The 22,721-nt window shown below is 35.5% G+C and overlaps 1 protein-coding gene across 4 annotated transcripts in view; it reads left to right on the top strand.

The window, feature by feature from the left end:
• Positions 1-22,721, top strand: part of Calcr (calcitonin receptor) — a 95,003-nt gene that overhangs the window by 60,263 nt on the left and 12,019 nt on the right. For 2 of the 4 annotated variants that reach the window (XM_048340038.1, XM_048340036.1), the window contains exons 1-7: positions 2,295-2,904; positions 5,678-5,831; positions 8,635-8,745; positions 10,265-10,377; positions 12,375-12,466; positions 16,507-16,633; positions 22,080-22,233. In XM_048340038.1, the coding sequence (XP_048195995.1) occupies positions 2,854-2,904; positions 5,678-5,831; positions 8,635-8,745; positions 10,265-10,377; positions 12,375-12,466; positions 16,507-16,633; positions 22,080-22,233 (802 nt within the window). In that variant the 5' untranslated portion in view covers positions 2,295-2,853. Of the gene's footprint in view, positions 1-2,294; positions 2,905-5,677; positions 5,832-8,634; positions 8,746-10,264; positions 10,378-12,374; positions 12,467-16,506; positions 16,634-22,079; positions 22,234-22,721 lie in introns of those variants that run through there. The other 2 variants (XM_048340037.1, XM_048340039.1) reach the window with 2 other exon arrangements.

Here is a 22,721-nt window from a genome sequence, read left to right as displayed (position 1 = left end):
GGTTTAGGAGATGAAAGCCTGAAGTCAAATGTGTGATTTTAATATAGGAAAATTAGTCTTTAATGGAAGTGCTAATGTCTCAAAAAGGGGTATATATAACTAAGGTTTAACTTCTTAAATCTGTTATGCTGTGGATACTTTATTTTATACTTTTCCTCATGGGATTCCTAACTCTTCTATGGAATAGACTTTTAGAACTACTGATCTTTGAGAATAGAAACATTACTTTCAGACACTGACATTTCATAGTCTTTCCACAAAACATAAATACAAATAATGTAACTTCAGTTTTCAGGGAAATGTATTCTCCTTAACTAAAGATTTCTACCCAGTCACTATCATTGAATTAGTGATTTGGATTCTATTTATCCACAGTAGGAATGGTTCCCACTGATCAACCCACCTCTGGAATATAGCAGTCTACTTTTCCAAAGTGGGTGTTAATGGCCAATGCCCACAGCAGTACAGATTTTGTTGCCCCACCAGTATTTGAATCTCTAACAATGGTTTGTCAAATTTCTGATTTGTTTAAAAACTGGTTCTACCATTAGATTTTTGTATAGAGTTCTACAAAATTATAGAGCTCTCCAATTAAGAAACAAAAGAGTCTTTGTTTCTTGTTTAATTCCCCTAAGTGTATAGTGCTTTGAAACCACAAGCAGATAACTCTATGTATACCTTTGAAATGACACAGATAATTACATATATACCTTAAGATGGCAAGTCTCCAACAGGTCCAGACACTTAGGAAGATACTGTTGAGTCAAACTGAGCAACTTCTACATTACAAAATATCAAATGATATCAAATAGATGTCATAGAGAGTATAAGACAATTAATCAACTAATTATCCCATACTCACTTTCATTAAGAAGCCAGCCTCTCACCAAAATTAGATCTCTCATTTGAACTTAATGAGCAAGGTTTTGATGTAAGTAAGAGATTTGATTTTTAACATTCTTTAAAAAATATTCTTACGTCGAACTTTGCTTACCTTAAACACATGCTCACCTGTTACTTTTTTAAAAAATTTATTGTAAAACTGATGTACAGAGGGATTACAGTTTCATACATTAGGCATTGGATACATTTCTTGTACTGTTTGTTACCTCCTCCCTCATCCCCCCTCCCCCTCCCCCTTTCCCTCTTCCCCCATGAATTGTTCAGTTGATTTACACCAAACAGTTTTGCAAATATTGCTTTTGTAGTTGTTTGTCTTTTTATCCCGTGTCTCTCGATTTTGGTATTCCCTTTCACTTTCCTAGTTCTAATACCAGTATACATGGTTTCCAGTGTACTCAGATAAGATACAGTGATAGTGCAGGTACAACCACAGGAAGGGGATACAAGAGGATCATCAACAATAGAAGCTACGGTGTCACATGGCATGTTGAAAGTAATTACCACAGTGATATAACAGTCATTTCCATAACATGGAGTTCATTTCACTTAGCATCATCTTATGTGTTCATAAGGGTATAGCTATTGGGCTCTTGTGATCCTCTGCTGTGACTAGCCTAAACCTGTATTAATTATTCCCTATGAGGGAGACCATAGAGTCCATGTTTCTTTGGGTCTGGCTCATTTCATTTAGTATATTTTTTTCCAAGTCCTTCCATTTTCACCTGTTACTTTGAGCATATCCTTCTGCATTAAAATTTGATGACTATGTAACACCTGTATATCTCGAGTTATACAGCGAAGATGTCATGCATGCCATGTATACAGAGAGCACGTCATGCCATGTGTACTGACCCAGCCACTGGGTAGTTCCATCTATCCTGATTCTCTCTGATGACAAATCACTGGACTATTGTGTGAAGCAGACTTTTAGAAATTAAAAAAGGCAGGGTGATATAGAAGGATCTAGCTTCACTTTTCTACACATGGATAACTAATTTTGCCCACACCATTTGTTGAAGAGGCTTCAACCTGTGTCTTTGGCTCTATTATAAAATATTAGGTGGCTATTGGTCTTGTGTGTTAATTTCTGGATCTTCTATTCTGTTCCATTGGTCCTCGGGCCTATTCTTGTGCCAGCACCAAGCTGTTTTTATTACTATGGCTTTGTAATAGAGTTTGAAGCTTGGTATTAATATTCTCCAACACTATTCTTCCTGACAAGGATCATTTTTGTTCTTTGGGATCTTTTATTATTCCAAATGAGTTTTGAGGTTGTTTTTTCTATTTCAGTTAAGAATGTTGTTGGGATTTTGATGGATATTGCATTGAGTTTGTAAATTGCTTGGGGCAGTATTGCCATTTTCACGATGTTAATTCTTCCATTCCAGGAGCCTATGAGTATACCGCATCTTGATCAATGTCACCCCCTGACAACAATTTGAAACTTAAGAAATAGTTATGGGAAACATATCCAAAGTTCTAAATAAGATTAGTTTTGAGTTGACCTTAGGTGACCTACAAAGCATAATTACTTAACAGTTTCACAAACCACAGATGTATGTTGGTCTATGTGTAGTGTGTGTTGTCTGTGGATGTCTCCATTGACATTTTTGGTTGTTTCATTGACATTGACGTTGATCACTCTAAGTTTCTCAGAATTCCTTTAATTCAGCCCTACTTTACAAAGACAGCCCCAGAAATGTTGAATAGTGCCTAAGGGATAGCAATATGTTTAACAGGCAGGACAATCAAAAAATGCACCTATAAGTATGTGGCAGTCATTCTGCTCTTACCTGTGTTCTATTTTAGGGCATCTTCGGACAAGAATGCTTATCAAGCTGAAAAGAAAGAGAAGAAAAGGGAGCATGAGATAATGTCATGAATTATACTAGTTTAAATCCTTGCACTTTCTTATTTTTCTAGGACAAAAGAGGATCTTAACAACCAAAAATGACTTTCCATTTTATCTGGCGGTGCTTTGCACTGTTTGTTCTTCTGAGTGTAAGTAAAGCAAAAAGTCTTCTGAGCCAATTTTAATTGAGATGGCTGATAAGAAATGAATGTTTGAGTGTGATTGGCTGGACTTTGAAAGGTTGGACATTTTTCTCCTGACATGAAAACTAAGTTCCTCAAAATTCATTTTTTTGTTCATGTTTTGTTGATAAGTCTCCCTTCTTAGTTTTTGCTAATTGTTGTGTGTGTGTGTGTGTGTGTGTGTGTGTGTGTGTGTGTGTGTGTGTCTGGGTTTTTTTGTTTGTTTGTTTGTTTGTGTTTTGGCCAGTCCTGGGCCTTGGACTCAGGGCCTAAGCACTGTCCCTGGCTTCTTCCCGCTCAAGGCTAGCACTCTGCCCCTTGAGCCACAGCGCCGCTTCTGGCCATTTTCTGTATATGTGGTGCTGGGGAATCGAACCTAGGGCCTCGTGTATCCAAGGCAGGCACTCTTGCCACTAGGCTATATCCCCAGCCCCTTGCTAATTGTTTTTGAGAATTTCACAGAAAATTGAATTTTGTTAGTTCCCAAAAATTTAGTATTACTTTTAAACATTTCCATTACTCTCTTAGGCATGGTTTTGAGGAATGATTGTTAATGAAATTATTTATACCTCTTTGGTAATATGTATAGTTTATTTATCATATCAGACTGTCAGATGGTTTTAATTTATCAAGTATTTCTTTTGCTAAATTACAGTATAATTTTCTAAAATTAATCCAGTACTTGGAAATGCAGGTTATGTCATGTTGGAAAATAAGCACAGTCTTCAACAAGAATAATGTAGAGATTGGCACAATATTTTACTCATTTTATAGATGCCTACACCTTATATGATGTATTCCATAGATGCAGAAGCCCTGGGACTTCTGTTATTCATATATTTACATTGTGATTTTAGTTCAAATAAAATCCTGTGTGATAGAGTATATTTGATCATTTCTAAACTTTGCTTAGTAAAACATATAAATTTCTTTTGCTTGGTTGTGGGGCTTGAACTCTGGACCTGGGTGCTATCTCTGAGCTCTTCAGTTCAAGGCTAGTGCGCTACCACTTGAATCACAGTGCCACTTCTGGTTTTCTGGTGGTTAATAGGAGACAAGAGTCTCATGGACTTTCCTGCCCAGACTAGCTTTGAGCTACAATCCTCAGATTGCTGTGGCTCACCTGACAACAGTCTGATTTCTCCTTCCTTCAGTGTTGAAACAAATTCTATTAAATCAAGCTCACTGGAGTTTGTTTCAATATTGCAAGTATGGTAAGATTGTTGTGGGGATGCTCTTTACCTACCCTCATTAAGATGTTATCGCCATAGTGTCAGATGGCAAAGTTGCACTACACAATATACACATGTGATTGCAAAATGTGTAAAGCTTTTCACTTAATATCTTTGTACCAGTATTTCCTCATGGCATCCACGAATTTCCAACTAATACAGGAACATTTTTTAATGGGTTTTCAGTCATAGGAAGACAATACTTGTCTGGAAAAAAAAAAAACCTTAAAGGAAATAGTGTCTAATGTGTATGTAAAATTTGATTTGATGACAAAAGTAGCCCACAATTAATAATGCACAAATGACAATTCTGATATTAACTAACAACCTAAGAGTAAAAATATCTTTCTTAGCTACTTCTTAAAATATGCCTATATTCTAAGAAAAATATGCATCTAAAATAGATAATAAGCCATTAATATCTCTGCGATGTAAGTTCCACAAGCTTTTCTTTCTTTGAGGGCTCAGTAGTATTAAATTGAAATCTTAAAATGCACACTAATGCATTTTTCCAAATACGGATTAATTAAATACAAAAAATAAATGCAAGAACTCTTCAATGTTTTTCTTGTTTCACAGTCCCTGTTCTAATTCCTAATAGAATGAGAGTTACTCATGATTCTTTATTTTTCACAATTTACTGGTGTCAAGTCATATGTTAAAAAAATTGCTCAGTTTCATGAGTAAAGGATTTGCACAAAATCATTTTACTTGGTTCTTTAATTTCTCTTTCATCTATAATAAATTTAATAAGTATTATAAATTTAATTTTATCATAAAATGATTATGCATTAGTATATGAAGTAATCTATATATTCAAAGACAATATCAGCTTTATTTACAATAAGTATCCATTTACTGTTATAACAGCAAAAAGGATCAGTTTTCATTCAGATGCAATTGCTGGCAGTTCTATAACAAATATAAACCAATCCATGTAGTTGTGTTGTAGTGTGCTGGTGAAACCAATTTAAAGAGCTTAAAGTCAATTACCCAGAATTCCATATTTCATTTATTCTGTTGAATAAACAGGAAAAATGGCTGGCAGTGTGCATGATCCAATCCTAAAATAATTTACTGGAAAACACAACCAAAGATGCATATTTATTGCACTCTTTGTTTTTAATAATGTGATCTGTGATTCTTAAGGGTTCCAAAGCAGGCAACATTTACTTGCTATTAGGAATTTTTGGGAACTAGTTACTCTCCTTTGTTTCCATCTAAACTTTTCAATGATAATCAAAGTTAAAAATCCTAGATGATAGAAAGATGTGTATGTGTGGCTGCTGTTTTCGATCATGAATAGATCTTAATAGAATTCTAAAATTGGTAGAATTTATATACAAGATACACATATCCTTTTTAAGTTATAAAACAATATCTTCAATATGGAAATTATAACTGCTTTTTCTAAGAGGAAAAGTATTTGCAAATTTTTATTATGTCCATTATTTATGTACTCATTGATCCCTACTCTGTATAAGTAACTGGGTTTCCTTCTAATACAGCAACCAACCCCAACTCTTCCTGCCTCTTCAAATCAGACCTATCAGCCAATGGATCATGACTCGTTTCTGTACATGTTAGGACGCAAGAAGTTGCTTGATGCCCAGTACAAATGCTATGAACGAATGGAGCAGCTGCCTCCATACCAAGGAGAAGGTAAAGAGAAAGATACATGTGAGATTATGGTTGAAACAGCATGAAGGACTTATTATCTCTCCTGGATAAATACGTAGTAAATAATTTAAACTTAATATTCCAGCAGCTTTTGCACCATGGTATATTTATGTATTTCATGGGACAGATATGCCTCATTCTTCAACTTCATCTAACTTCTTTTGAGCTAATACCTGCTCTCATCAGAACATTACTGCAATAGCTCAGTGCTTGCACCTGGGAAGCAGGAACATTACAGGAGTGGGAGGGAGGGAGCTGGGAGAAGAGAAAAGTGGAAAATGACAAGAAAGACAAGTGGAAAGTGGTGGGCAGAGAATTTGCCTGAAGTGGAACCTGTCAAAATCCTGTTTCACTAATTAGACATACCTTTCTTTAATTAGACATATATTTTATTAAGTAGACATACCTTTCTTTTGCAGTCAAGTGGTGGACAAATTCATGCTATTATTTACGCTCTACACTCATTTTCTCGGAGAATTAGAATATCTCCTGGGCAAGCACTATCAACTTCTCTAAAATGATCTTTGTGATTTTCCAAATATTTTCAGGGTTAAGCATATTCGATTCTCTATAGAACTCTCAGAAGAAAATAAGAGAGAAGATGTAATAGTCTAGAATTGGAACATACAGTTAAATTCTCATCCCTGTTCCCTACAACATTAAAAATTTAACTAAGGTTCTGTACAACTTCAAACATTCTAACATAATCCTAGTTGTCAAAGGGAAAATAGGATTAAACATACTCTTAATAACCATGGTTTGATTGAAACTAAAATCAAGTCAATTGAAAGACATTTATCATTGTAACTGCAGTAATTTCAGTATTTATCAAGAACTAGAAAGGCGTCAGCTGCAGCTCTGCCCAAAGGAGAAACCATGTATTTGAAAGAAATGACACACAGAAAACAACAAAAAGCATTGATATTTTAAGATAGTCGACCAAGTGAATTCAGTTGAGTTTTTAAGTCACCTTGGAAAATTGAATTTTTTTGTGGTATGTTCATTATTTTAAAAATAAAAGTAGCCTAATGCCAGTGGCTTGTGCCTATAATCCAAGCTAGTCAGGAGGCTGAAATACGAGTATTATAATTCAAAGCCAGCCCAGGAAGAAAAGTCCCTGTGAAGCTCTTATCTCCAATTAACCACTCAAAAACCAGAAGTGAAACTGTGCCTCCAAGTGGTAGAGTGAGAACCTTTAGCAAAAAGAGCTCAGTGACAGTGCCTAGGCCCTGAGTTCAAGCCCCACAACCAGCAATAATCAAACAAACAAATAAAAATGAACTTTGAGAACTGCCCTCAAAGCCTGAAATTCTTTAAAGCATGTGGTAGGGTAGATTTAATTTTTGGAAACAACAGGAAAACCCTTGGTGCCAATTCTATCATCCTTCAATTAAGAATAGAGCTACACAAAGAAACATTTTCAGATGCATGGTTGTTAGAATCCATGTGATATGAAGCCATATAGATTTTGAGGCAAGCCCTTATTCAGGGATGAACTGGTGTGTGTATTCACAAGAGATCCCTAATAGCATTTCTGTACATATTTTAAAGGAGATTATTTTTGGACGAAACATTCAATAATTTGACATATATATCTTTTGAGGAAAAAATGAAGTAAACGCTATAAAAATAGTACACAAAGTTAATTCTTTAGTTATGTTGTTGTCAATTTTTTAAAAGTATTTCCATATCCCAATAGAAAGTTCCAGAACAAGATATACTTAACTGTCCACATAGGGAAATCCCACTGAGTCAACACTGGCTGAGAATTTTTAATTATATCTTAATTGTCTAATTTAATCTTTGCCTCCCAAATTGAAGTTTTGATTGTGAGAGCCACACTGCTCAGGACATATTCCTTGCTTAAATTCGTTTATATTTTGCCAATTCCTAGATGCTATTGTTTATAAATAAAGAAATAATGTAGAAAGACTTATTAGAAGTAATATACTGATAAATATACAACACTTGTTCTCTAAGAGTATTTGCATCCTTGAAATGTATTTTATATTTTTGAGGAATTAATAATAGAAATTTTGTCAATGTTTTTCAAACCCTTATGCTGATAATGGTGAGAATACTTACCATACCTTACACGAATGGCAAGACCTACCAATCTAAATCCCATTTCCTGGTTGGATACTTTAAAAAATAAATAAATAAAGTTTTAGAAAGTAGAACTTACCAACATACCAGCCATGGGTTCGTGAAAACCCATTCACTTAACAATCAACCTACACCTCAAAATTCACAATTAAATAAATATAGACAAGACTGAAACATAATCTACTTGCTTTGTTTCTTTTTTGACAAATTTTACATTGGAACCTCTTACAGAGAACCATGAACTAAAACCATGACTGTCATCTTATGAAAAAAATCTGCTCACAAACAAGCTACAGATATTTGAAACTGTTTCAAAAATAAGTAATTGACTCTGAAATGTGAGTTCTGACTGCCTCAGTAGACCAGATAAATGTAAGATTGACTTAGAATCCATTTTCTCTTTTAGTTAAAGCCACATGACTTCAGTGTCATCTTTCTTTAATCCTTTTCATTTTCCCTTTCTTTCCTTCCCTTTTTCTTTCTTTCCTTCCTTCTTTCTTTCTTTTTGTTTCTTCCTTCCTTTTCTTCTTTCCTTCTTCCTTCCTCCCTCCCTCCCTCCCTCCCTCCCTCCCTCCCTCCCTCCCTTCCTTCCTTCCTTCCTTCCTTCCTTCCTCCTTCCTTCCTTTCTTTCTCTTTTTCTTCCTTCCTTCCTTCCTTCCTTTTTCCCCTCAATGACCAGGTCTGTACTGCAACCGCACCTGGGATGGCTGGATGTGTTGGGATGACACTCCTGCTGGATCCATGTCCTATCAGTTCTGCCCAGATTACTTTCCGGACTTTGACCCAACAGGTAAAATATTTTTATTTTATATTTTTGTTATAAAAACTTGTAAAAAATTTCCTGGATTAGAAAAAAAATCAGATTGCTGTGCCTACCTAGTCACACTGCACATTTCAGTCCATTCCAAACTTTCTGTAAATGAAATATTGTTTCATTGTACAAGTATTGAAGGTGTCCATACTTTTACAGTCATATTGCAGGTTCATTGTGCATATGAAATTCTGGCTTATAAAATTAGTTTTACTGGGAGAGATCAAAGGAAGAATTGACATTATTCAAAAAGAAATGTACAATTTATCTAATTTATGTAACTATGATCCCTCTGTACATCACTTTTCGCAATAATAACAACAAAATGCATGAAGGAAAAAAAGAATTTTCCTTCAGAGATATCATTTGTTCCTAAAACCAAAATTCCATCCCACAAAGGTAACAATGATTGAGTTGTAATTGTAGAAGGCCTCTTTTTAAACTAGTACACATCAGTCACTTCTGGGAATTCCCATTTTGATAGAAAAGTTGAGAGTATAGAAAGGGCACTGTAGAGTGCCCTAACTCCAAGCCACATTATAAACTCTAACTAAATGATGTTTGGTGGTAATCTTTCAGGCCTTTGGTGACTCTTCCCAGTAAGTGATGCTTCATTAATCTTGATTTGACAGCTATATTAGGAGTAACTTAATTAGCACAACGATCTGTTTGACCACTGAGCCTACCCAGCCAGTTCCAAAGGAGCAGTGAACTAATGCCAAAATGGTGATAGTGACTCAAAGACAAGGTTTTGATGAGCAAAATGGTGATTTCCAGGTCTAAGTCCATCATTTCAACCCAGGTTTTTATGGAACTCTCAGGCTGGAAGCCATTCCATTTCACCCAAAGAAAAACATTTTTCAAACATCTATATTCCACAAACTTAAATGCTTGAAGATTTTAATGTTGACCTAAAACCTACCTCTTCATGATGCACAAACCCTCTCGCCTTCTAAATGTTTCAAAGTTTTTATTATAGGGAAAATGTTTGGTGAAAGACAGTGAAAGAATAAATAACAATATTGAAATTCAGGAGAAGGTAACGGTGTGCAGGCATACCCCAGAAGGTAAAAAGCACTATGTAACAATGCAGCATTTAGAACCTTGCTAGCATCAACATAAACCAACAGTAATAGCACAAAGCCAAAGTAGTAAAAAATGGTTTAGAACACAAATTCTCAACCCCGATTCCCTTTGGAACCATAGCGAGAGAGTGGGTTTATAAATTTTATATGATTATGTATATCCACATGTAATACTATTAGAATTTGAGTCTCTATGGTTATATCCTGAGACTCTATAAATTAGAAATGGCAATACCTACTTCTGAAGATAAAATGACACAACACATATCAAAAGACCTTTAATATCCCATCCATGTAGCCTCTGTTGACTGCTGTTCTCATTCGTGGTCTATGGCTTTCAAGTTTCCAATTATGTTTCATCCTTCTTGAGATTTTGACTTATTCGGGTCACAACTGTTATGTTTTATTAACAGAAAAAGTTACAAAATACTGCGATGAAAGAGGGGTTTGGTTTAAGCATCCTGAAAACAATCGAACCTGGTCCAACTACACTTTGTGCAATGCTTTCACTCCTGAGAAACTGCAGGTGGGCTCTATTTCAAATCTCAGTACTGGATGGCAAGGTTATTCTTTGTTCATAGGACTGGATAAATATCTGTGGCTTTAAAAAGCTGGAACATTTTTTATGAAAACAAATCAATGATGAGCTATAAATTCTAGACTGTGCAGTGCTATTAGAGGAAGTTTTGTGTCTCTTTTTGATGGGCACTCAGTGTTGAAGAGACTTCTGTGAGCAATGGAATCAAGCCATTGGACTAGATAATGAGAATTCCTCTGAAGCTAGAAATCGGGCAACATTTTGAGACACTTCCTAATCTCTCTCATCTTGGTTAAAGGTACCCTCTCCTCTCCTCCATTTTATTATCAACCATTGAGGAAATCCTTATTGTGAGTCTTCTCATCACCTACTGATACACATATAGTAGCTGAGATTCTTTTCAGAGGCAATCTATTCTTACTCATTAGTACTGTCTTCTTAGCTACTAAATATTTTGAATAACATCTCAGTTTAGAAAGGATTAATTTGAGCACATGTGAGGGAGAAATAGTTGCTTACTCTTCTTCAATTGCATCAGAAATCTGAGATCACAACTAGTCTCTTGACACTGAGAGGAGATAGTGTTGCTGTTTAGCCTCACAGTTTGGATGTTTATCTGAACCACTCTGCAGGTTGCAATCTGAATTGATGTTTCTCTCAACGATCAACCTGAGTACTAAGTAATTACTACAAAAAAAGCCAAAAATAAAAGCACTGCATGCATTTGTTTGCTGTTAAGAAGTTTGAAGAGTATATAATTTTTTATTAAAAACAAAATAATACATTCTATTCATAAACTGTTTGTTAAACAGAAATTCCTTTGTACAACTAAATATAATAAAAATAGAGTTTGAGGACACAATACTAGCAGCACAATTAAGATGAATAAATACCTTAGAGACCAATTGACTAATAGGACATCTTGTCACAAGCTCAAGATAAGGGCAGTAAAGCCAGTGACCTCTTTGCAAATTATTTAGTCAACTCAAGCCTCAGATGCACCCTAATGGAAAGCTCTTTATTTAATAAAGTCTGATTGAAGTGACATGTTACTGAGTAAGGAATTTCCTTTGTGAATGCTGATTAGAATCTTATGGAAAAATTTTAATTATGTTAACTGAATTGTTATAAATAATGCACATCCAAATAAATGATTCTCAAGGTTGCCATATTTAACATACTCGGGCCACATCTGAGAAAAAATAACTTTAAGAAGAAATGCTCCCCTCAAGGCATCTATTGTGATGATTAAAATGTTTTCCACAAATCCTTCTCACAAAACTTTCCCCTCCAAAATCCAAAATGAATCGAGAATTTAATTTTTAATAGTTATAGTAATTATACAATTCTAGTAATAGTTAATAGTAGTTATACAAAACATTTAAGTAGGTCTAGAAAACATAAACTATTTCTTCTTCAACCAAGTAAATATTAGGAATACCACTTTTTTCAAAGGTATATTAATTGTTATGTGACGTTGTGTCTATTTGAATCTCAAGTTAAATAAAGGCACAAAACTCTGCCACCTCTCTGCTTTCTCTCTCAGTGTATTCCTGATATTCCCAGTGCTAAGAGGCAAGAGTATTTGAAAATAGATTCTGTTCTATACCTTATTTATAACACTTCAGTGGCAGATATTAGCTGATCTACCATAGGATCCTAGAACTGAAAAGCTGCCTGGATTACTTACCGGGCATAGGGGATGACAAGTTTTATTATATCTAATAGTATAGCAGTATAGTAGTATATTTTTAAACAGGATTTTCTTCATCTCAAGGAACTTTATTCTTGAAAAGTAGATTGATTTCTGTAAAATAATATGAATAAGCATAAAAATGTATTCTCTAAAATATTTTTGTAATTTTAGTAGGTATTTTAAAGAAGGAAATCTTTGTTGACTTGTAGTGGTATTTAGACATCAAACTGTTTCTTTTTTTCAGTCATTTATTCATCTATTTTTTTTCTTTAAACATATTCTCTTTCAGAATGCATTTGCTCTGTACTACTTGGCTCTGGTGGGTCACTCTATGTCCATCTTCACTTTGGTGTTTGCTGTGTGGATTTTTATGTTTTTCAGGTAAGAACATTTACAACATCTGATTACTTATTTATTTGTCTGTCACAAGACTTTGCAACTAGGGCTTGGGTGCTGTCCCTGAGCATTTTTGTTCAGGGCTAGCATTTTACCACTTTGATCCACAGCTCCACTTCCAGTTTTCTGGTTGCTAATTGGAGATAAGAGTATCACAGAGACTTTCCTATCTGGGCTGGCTTTGAACTGTAGTCCTCAGATCTCAGCCTTCTGAGTAAGTAGGATTATAGGCATGAGCCACCAGCAGCTGGATCTGATTTTTATTTTCTGCCTTAAGTCACTTAGATAAATGGCAAATTTTGCAAGAGTGTGATGTGCAGTGTAGCAAGGCTCTTTCACAAACCATGAGGTATAAATTATTAGGAGTGATAAAGTAGCAAGAAAATTAAATGAGTTAAAATATACCTTACTTTGTGGAAGTCAGGATGGATCCTTAGTTATTGTCAATAGCAATATGCCTCCTTTCAAAGTAAGACAATCATGTAACTCTAAAAAGACATGATGGTAATTCGGTAAATGTTCTCTTTACCCTGGTTAAGGTTCCATCAAGTATCAAAGAGAGGATCTTTCCCTTATCCCCACCCTAGTATCTGAAGGCCATGACCACAAGTTAAAATTCACCCTAACTTTCTGAGCCAGGATATTAGTGGACCCATGATAGTGGTTGGCCAGGAAAGAAAGAATATTATAGAATAATATAATCTTAATTTGATATATGTTAAAAAATATCACCTTGAATGCCAGGCTCAGTGGATAAGGCCTATAATCTCAGCTACTTGAGATACAAGGATCACAATTTGAGACCAGCTTGGGAAAAACTTAGCAAAATCTTATTTCAAATAGAAAGCAAGGCAAAGTGCTTTATGTCTATAATCACAGCTATATGAGAGACAGAGTAGGAGTATCATGGTCCCATACTTGCCCTGGGAAAAAGTAGAAGATCCGATCTAGAAAAAGTAGCTAAAGCAAAATGACTGAAGACATGGCTCAAATGTTAGCTTTCTTGGATTAGTCAGCCCTGAGTTCAATCCTCAATAATTGAATGAATGAATAAATGAACAATAAATAAATAAGTAAACAGGCAAACAAAAAACTTTGATAGTACTCAACAAAATTGAACCAGGGACAGATAATCACTTGTTGACACAGCTTAGCACAACTCCTACTTTTTATTTTTTGCCAGTCCTGAGGCTTGAACTCAGGGTCTGGGTTGTGTCACTGAGCTATTTTGCTCAACCACTGGAGTCACAGAACCACTTCTGGGGGTTGTTGGGGTTTTTTGTTTGTTTGTTTTGTTTTTTGTTTCTTTTTTACCTAATTGGAGGTAAGAGTCTCATGGACTGGCTTTGAACCATGATCCTCAGATCTCAGCCTCCTGAATAGCTAGGATTACAAGTATGAGCCACAATCACCTGGCTACAACTACTATTTTTTTCTCTCCATTATTTTAAAATCTTTGCCTACATCATATTCATGATTCTTGTATTGACTAAGCAATGTAATTAAATAGTAATTTTAACTGAATAGTGAATAATGACATAAGCAAACAGTCAATATTCGTCTTCAATAAATGGTTTAACAGAAGAAACCCTGATAAAGAGCAAGACATGAAGAATTAATCACTAGAATTAGAAGAGTATTTTTATTATCCTGATCAGAACATGCCATCGTAATCATATAACATGATTCATTTTGCAATGTCTCATTTTCTCAATTGTTCTTTATTATGGTGAATAAATACATCATCATGGCTCTTTCACAGCTTTGATTAAAGAGTCTGCTACTAAGAGTTTTCTATTAAAGTTGTTTATATAATACATGGTATATATTAATATATAGTATGTAATATATATATCCATAAGAAAAGTAAAAGAAAGAAAAGTCTTCCACATATGCAATCATACAAGTTATAGGTATAGTCAGGACTGTCAGGACTTTAAAGGTAAACATCACAGGGGAATTGGCAAAGAAAAGAATGTCCCTTTAGCTGAAAATGGATATTTAAAAGTGTAGCACAGGAGCCAAGTAAAATAGCTCTCAACTCAAGTTAGGCCCAAAGCAAAATGATCCTGGTCACACTAGAGGGAATGTCAGGGTGATTGGACAGCACTGAGTTTGGACTCAATTTCAAGAATACACCAGGACAACAACTTAAACCCCAGATGTTGGATAGGGAGACAAATCACTGATTAATAATCTGAATCTTATCACGGGAAGGTGGTGCAGCAGACCTGCAAGACATGAATGAACTGCTTAGGATATAACATTTTACATGACTAACATTCAAACTCAAAAGAAGTCACATAACTTTTATACTTCTCAATCATCTCATTTAAAAATACCTCAGTTAAAAGCCTCTAGGGTATCTCTTTTCTTAACATTAAGTAACATTCCTGGCTCTTAAAAGTTTTTCTTAGATGTGTACTTGTATTAAAAGTGGTTGTGCAAATACAAAGTAATTGTGACCTATTCTTAAAATTTACCCTTAGTAAAATTTTTCTAAAAAAATTTTTGGTCAACATCGCTTTGAATATCTTTCCTGCATTTCACAGTAAAAGGGTTTTTTTATGATTTGTGCAATTAAATGACATCACTTATGTGAAACTTGAGCAAAAGAAAATCCATCCCTTGCTTAATTCTGTATTTTCAGGGTTATTTTGCAATATCCAAATAGTCAATCTCATAAAAGTTTCATGAACTCAAAATGAGATGTTAGCCTGTTCCACTTGAGAGCTGATGCCTCATTCATAATTATGCCATTGAAATCTCACTCCAAAGCCTGCAGAACTCCCCACATGTGCCTCACAGGGTCAATTAAAAGGAGCAACCCTACAGACACCCCCAAGCTAGCAGACTAAGTAGCCGCAGAGGAATTTGACATTACAGAATACACAGGATGCAATGGAACAACCCAGTAACTCACTAAAAATCTGGAATATGAGTTGAAATGAAATCATTACAGAATCCCCCAATCTAAATGTGATTGTACTTTAGCAAGACTAGGTAATCCTAATACAAATGAGAATCATGCATCCTGTGCCTTTGGATAATTGATGTGGAAGTATTTATAAACACTTGGTTATCTTAAATTTAAAAGTTAAATTTAAGGGAGTGATATTGATCCAGGCGCATTGCATTCATAAATTTCTCTGTTAAATGGCAATTTGTTCATACAGCTAACTTAAGATAATAAAACAAAATTGAATTTCTATACACTCTACAACTTGGAACAAAATAAGTCTGTGATTTTACAAATAGCAAAGTCAGTATTAATGACCTAAGCTGTTCTCTCCACCTTCCTCCTGATGTGTCAATGTTTTTCACACAATGCTTATAATGCTAAATACAATTTCCATGTGAAGCATACTGCAAAGCCTAAATGTCTCTTCTAAGAACCCTTCTCTTAATTAATTCTACATTTGTATAATTAAAAGGGATTTTAGCACCCCCTTTCAGTTTTTCTATGAAGCCATCTTGAAAAAGTCTATAAAGCTTCCATGACTGAAAAAAAAATGGTTCTTAATTTTCTGTTTAAATTAAAAGTCAGGCCAAGGGCTGGAGGCTCACACCTGTAATCCTAGCTACTCAGGAGGCTGAGATCTGAGGACCGAGGTTCAAAGCCAGCATGGGCAGGAAAAAGTATGAGACTCTCATCTCCAATTAACTACCAGGAAATCAGAAGTAGTGCTGTGGCTCAAAGTGATGGTGCTCTATCTTTGAGCAGAAAAGCTCAGGGACAGTGCCCAGACCCTGAATTCAAGCCTCACGACCAACAAAAGAAAAATAAGATAGATGATTATGATAATGATGATGATGATAGAGAGATAGACAGATGAGTCAAGAAGAAATGTAATAAGTCTTAAAGATGAGACCCATCTTGCATGTATATATATATATATACATATATATATGTACATTTTCTTCATCTGTTGCTAAGGAAAACATAAAATATACCACTAATATTTTTTCCTAGAAATTTCGACATTGTGGCATTAGGTCATGTTTTATGTTACTTTGTCTTCCAGGAGTCTTGCCTGTCAGAGGGTTACACTGCACAAGAACATGTTTCTTACCTACATTCTGAATTCTATAATTATCATCATCCAGCTGGTTGAAGTGGTACCCAATGGAGAGCTGGTGCGAAGGGATCCGGTTAGCTCTGCATGATTTTGTGTTCAGTTTTATTTTTGAGAGTACCATACTTCAGTGCATATTTCCTTTTTATTTACATATACTATTTGTACAAAGGGGTTTCACTATGGCATTTCCATATATATATTGATCACATTTGCATGCCCACTCTCTATTTCTTTCTTATCCCTACTCCATTTTAATAAGCTTAACAGATTTGAATATACTATTTCCTTAAATGTTTATAATGGACTTCAATCATATTTATTGTCCCAAATATCTTTATATTAAAAAATCCCCACAGTTTTTGTTTCCATCTCTTTAATAAGTCTCCCCATCTTATTCTTATTAACAAATCATTTTTCTATATGAGTGGCCTGTACTTCAATTGGTTGATTCAAAAACAGTTTAAGCATATAACTATTTATGATCTTTCATAATAAATTACCAATATTTGATCAATTTTTGTTCTGAAACATTGACAAAGCTATATTTCATCCTAATACAAATGCATGAACAATCTTCTGATGAGTGCTACCACTTAGGCCTGCACAGACGAGAGGAGGGAAAGATGAAGCAACCCAAAGACAGAGAAGTGGTATGGGGAACTCAGGACTCCTGTCTCCAGAGGAAACCTCATGGGATGGATGGGAATAAATACCCTTTCTTTGCTCACTTTCAGCTCACCATTAGCTGAGCTCACCCAGAAACGAGGGGGCAAGGAAGCCCTGATGGAGGGATACACATGTATGCCTCTGGGGCCACAGTGGTGGGAACAGGGTTGAGAAGGCATCTGGTGACACAAACAGAAGCTGCCTAACACATGAGAAATGCCAGGGGATGTTTTCATTTTAATTTCTCTGCTTAACTGTGTTATGCAAGCATCTGCAGATAGCCTCATCTTTCAAAACTGGCATTTGACAGTTCTGCCAACCCAATGACAAAAATGTATGAAATCTGCCCAGAGCATGCATCCTGTGTGACAGTGGCGTAGCATGGGAAAGCAGCTTAATTAGGCTTCTAATGAATCCAGAGTGTTCATCATTTTTTGTAGTACAAATATATCCAGAAAGGCAGTATGATCCATCTTTTTCAACCATGGCATGTGCTACTGGAGACAAAGTCCTGTCTTACCTGAAGAAAAATGTGACCAAATGGATTTACCTTGATGAGTTTTCTTTTTTAGTGCCATCTGATTTAAATAAAATTCATTTCACTTAATTTAAGCCTCACAAAATCCCACTTGGAAGTAGATATTACCTCATTATGAAGCTGTAAAGTAGGCATAGTAAAGGCAAGATTCTCCCCTACTGAATATATAGATACAGAGTACTAATATAGATACATGGTACTCTTGACTTTATTTCCTTAGGAATAAAGTAAATATTTATACATATAATAAATATATAAGTATTTAATATATAATAAGTGTATATTATACTATAATGTAATATATTATATACATATATATCCTTCAAGAAATGGACTCAGCCATTGCAAAGCAATGATTGTCCATAATTGGACAGACAACTGCAGTTTTGATGAAGCTGAGCTCTCCATTGAGATTAAAACAGAAACAGACATAGAAACAATTCACTAGGCATCTCCCAAAATAGAATGGTCAAAAATTTTTGGATTTTCATTTTCCATGGAGGGAGGGTGGAAACCCTGAGAAAGTTGAGGTAGGAAGTAGGGTATTGAATGTCACTTCCGTTATTGAATAACCAACCATGATGAAGTGAGAGCAATACTCAAATTATAAATTGGACCTTTTTACAATTAGACTTTTTCTCTCTGTCTTTTGGGAGTCTCATCCCTTTATGCCATGCTTCTAGCCTCTCCTCAGATGTTATCATAAATGGGATTCTTCCCTAGTATTAGCTTATGCTAACCTTTATGTTCATGAAATTATCTATGAAGTCTGGCTCTTTTTTTCTGAGTTCACTGCTAAATTACACAAACTGTTTCACTTTATCCAGCCACCAGAGTAACAAAACAGTCATTAGGCTGAAGTGAATGGATATTATTTGGGGAAAGTATCTATTTTTTTTTTCTTTTTGCTGGTCCTGGGGCTTGAACTCAGGGCCTGGGCTCTTTCCCTGCACTCAAGGCTAGTGCTCTGCCACTTGAGCCACAGCACCACTTCCAGCTTTTTCTGTTTATGTGGTGCTGAGGAATTGAACCCAGGGCTTCATGCATGCTGGGAAAGCACTCTGCCACTAAGCCACATCCCCAGCGCTCTATTTAAATTTTTGTATTATCTTTAAGTAGTCTGTCTATGATCATGCCACTCCCTAATACTCTTGATTCCATCCAAAAATATCCATTACATCTCCTTCATCATCTCAGAATGAGTTGAACCTCACATACAAAGTTTCCTGTGTCTCACAACCATAAATGTGGGATTCATTCATGTTTTTATATATTTTGAGTTGTGATTTTTTTCATGAAAAAGGAAAAAAATAATTGGATTTTTTTTTTCCTGTGTATCTAAAAACCAAACCTCCTTTCCTCCCAGGCTAGATTCAATGAGAATGGGCCTTCAATAACAACTTACTTCTGTATAGATGGAGCCACATCACAGTGTGAGAACCCACTGTGTGTGCTCTCACAGGCCCCCTTGTATGTTCTCTCCATAAGGCAAAACTTGGGAGCACGTGTCTGTCACAACACACATGTAAGTAGTATAGGCTCAAACTCAATGAGTGCAGTGACAAAAACGAATTCATTCTTGTCAATTGTGAAGCCTATAGAAACTGGGATATTTGTTTTTAGTACTTTCTTTGAACCCATTTTCCAATGACAGTTTTGTTAAATCTCTTAACTTTCCATATTCATAAAAAACATATGACGTGTCTGTCTAGCAAAGCAAAATTGGTTCAAGAAAAGGCACCAATGAGCTCTCAAGTAGACATGTTTTATACATTGTTCATCCTTGAAACTGTTTACCATCTCTAAGAGCTACACAATGCAAATTTGTATGCTTACTGTGAAATGGATTTTTCATAAATGCATTCTTGGAAGCTCAATTTCTTAACTATCTTTTTCCCAGTCAAGTATTACTTAAGTGGATTGCAGTTGGAACAACAATATGTATCAAGAAAGAAGACATTTTCCTTATTGTTGCATATTTGAATATATTGGGACTAAACAAGAACTCAGATTTAACTGCTCTTCTCAAGCTCTGTCTTTCTTAGGAGTATAGTTTTCTTCTTTTAAAGAGATAGACATAACAGTATCCAAAGGTTGGGTTGTGTGATCAGCATTGTTAAATCATATGCAGAATTATGTATTTATGACTACTTCAAATGAATGATTTCAAATATTGCTTTAAAATAAACTGACAATCAGGGAAATCCCTAGGCAAGGAAAATACAGAAAAGAAAGAAAATGAAAAAAAGAACAAAAGAAAAACATGAGAAACTTTGGAAAACAGAAAATATTAATATTGTCAATCTACAAGTATTCATTGAAATTGCTACTAACATGAAAACTACAACTACAGTCACACAGTAAAGGAACACATATCCAGGAACACTCATTTTATCCTTTATTCAAGTATATGGCTTTTTGAAAAGAAAAATAGAATAAAATTTTAAAGGCATTCTGCCCTCTTAAGAAAACTAAATGCCGGGCTGGGGATATGGCCTAGTGGCAAGAGTGCTTGCCTCATATACATAAGGCCCTGGGTTCAATTCCCCAGCACCACATATATAGAAAATGGCCAGAAGTGGCGCTGTGGCTCAAGTGGCAGAGTGCTAGCCTTGAGCAAAAAGAAGCCAGGGACAGTGCTCAGGCCTCCTGAGTCCAAGCCCCAGGACTGGCCAAAAAACAAAACAAACAAACCAAAAAAAGAAAACTAAATGCGGAGATGTGGGCGGTATTATATTTTGTTTTTTAAACTTTGACCCAATCACTAAAACAGTAGAGAAGACACACAGCGGTTGTCTACCCAACACCAAAGATTTTCAAAAACTTATTTCTTGGAGAGGTGCTGCCTGATCCAAAATGTTACTACACTACTCTTAGGGGTTTTTATTTTGCTATGGAGAGAGACAGAGAGAAACAGAGAGTAAATGGAGTAACCTTGGCTCAGTGATGAATCTCTGGGTTTGTAGTCACTTTAACCGAAGTAGTTTCTTCCCTCAGAAACGTTTGATTGTGCATATTCTCTTATAGGAATTATATTCTTTCCCGATTTTCTATTTTGTTTTTTTTTCTAAGTTAAATTCAAAATAACTCATGAGCATAAATAAGGGCTAAACAGATCTCAGCTTACTGAGTGAGGTGAAAATTGCCCCTTGTTTATATCACTTGAACACTTCATTTCCACTAATATCTACAATTCCATTTTCTGGTTTTATCTATTTATTTTATAATCTCCATATAGACTTGAGAGACAGAATTAAAAGCATTTTTCTTGCTTCATCTAAGGGAAGCTGGCAGAATATTTCTCTACAAAGAAATATCTCTTAAATTTTAAGTTTCCAGTAACTAAAGAGACAAGAGAGATACTCACTGTGGTCTCTTTATTTTAATCCAATCTTGTCATAGAATTTAAAAAGCAAATTAATGATGAGACACTTGCATTACTACAAACTGGAATGTATTGCAGCCCCAAATACAAAAGTTTGAAGAACAGAAGAATGCTTGAGTTCATTCATGTGTTCAACTTTGGTTGAAACTGCTTATCTTTTTTATTTGTCCACAAACTGAGTAGTTTATTTAATGTTAATGACAGAGACTCTGCTATTAGGATTCATTTGTGTTTTTTTTTTTCCTGACTTAAGTGTTATGTTTTTGCTATGTACCTTAAAGTTGGCTAGAAATGTTCCCTTTTGTTTCGGGATCCCACCAGAGGATTCCTATGACTGCATTGTATTTTATCTTTGCAATTCTAAAATATATCCTAGGATTAACCTCCCTAAATATATGAAACTTAGGCTCCAGTGTGTATTTTAAGTAATGAAGTGTGCTACTTGAGAGACATCCTTTCTAGTATGCTACTTTGGGGGATGATGGTTCAAAGCCAGCTGGGTGATACCTCCATCTCAACCAAGCTAGGAGTAATATGTCTGTCTGTAGGCCAGCTATGTTGGAGTTATAGGTAAGAGGGTCACAGGAAAGATCACGGGACCCTATCTGAAAGAAAAGTGAGCCACCGAAATGGGCTATATATGTGATTCAAACAGTAGAGAACCTACCTAGCAAATGGCAAGGCCTTGGGTTCAAATCCAAGTGCTGCCAAGTAAAGAAAGATGTCTTGGATAAATACTCAGGATATAATAGAACACTTTTGTGGGCTTGGCTTTTATTGGAATAAATATGTACATGGTCACTGATTTGTGGTTATGGAGGGTGCCAATGTTGACAGATACTTAGAGAAACTGCTAAATGAAGATGCTTTGGCTCACTTTTATACTTATCCTTGGGTCACTAACTGGCTTCTATTGATGCTTCCTGATAGGTGGCCTGCAAGATTTTGCACTTCTTCCACCAATACATGATGGCCTGCAACTACTTCTGGATGCTCTGTGAAGGGATTTATCTCCATACTCTTATCGTGGTGGCTGTGTTCGCTGACGGTCAGCGCATGCTCTGGTATTACCTCCTTGGCTGGGGTATGTATTTCCTCCCACTGGGTTTGGAGTCCTCTTCACTTATATTTACCTGTTTACATGTCTTCTCGTCTTGGTCTCAGAGAACACAGTGGAAGAGCTTCCTTAGGAAATAAACTAAGTAATGAATGGATGAAAAGCAAGCCCTGATGGGGCAGAGTGCTGTCACACATTTGCAGAACACTTCCTCAGTCTCTTTCGGTCCGTCATCAGCATGATTCCTCCAGTGAAATATGAGAAAATGGAGTCCAACTGAGAAGTAAACAGAACCACAAAGGCTTCTAAGGAGATGATACTTGACATCATAATACAGGCTATGACGGTCATAAGCATAACTGTTAGTTAAGTCTGTACTAAAGTAGAGTAAATGTCTTTCAGAACTCTCTAGAATTTCTCCCCTCTTCCAAGGATGTAAAAAGTCCATTCCCTTTGGAAAGAGAAGAGGTGAGGCAGGAAGATGGAAAAATAATTATGACAGAAACACATACTAA

This window comes from Perognathus longimembris, chromosome 2, assembly GCF_023159225.1.
Source record: "Perognathus longimembris pacificus isolate PPM17 chromosome 2, ASM2315922v1, whole genome shotgun sequence".
NCBI classification, from domain to species: Eukaryota; Metazoa; Chordata; class Mammalia; order Rodentia; family Heteromyidae; genus Perognathus; species Perognathus longimembris.
Note: the sequence above shows the minus strand (reverse complement) of the source record. Positions and strands in the feature narration are given on the sequence as shown.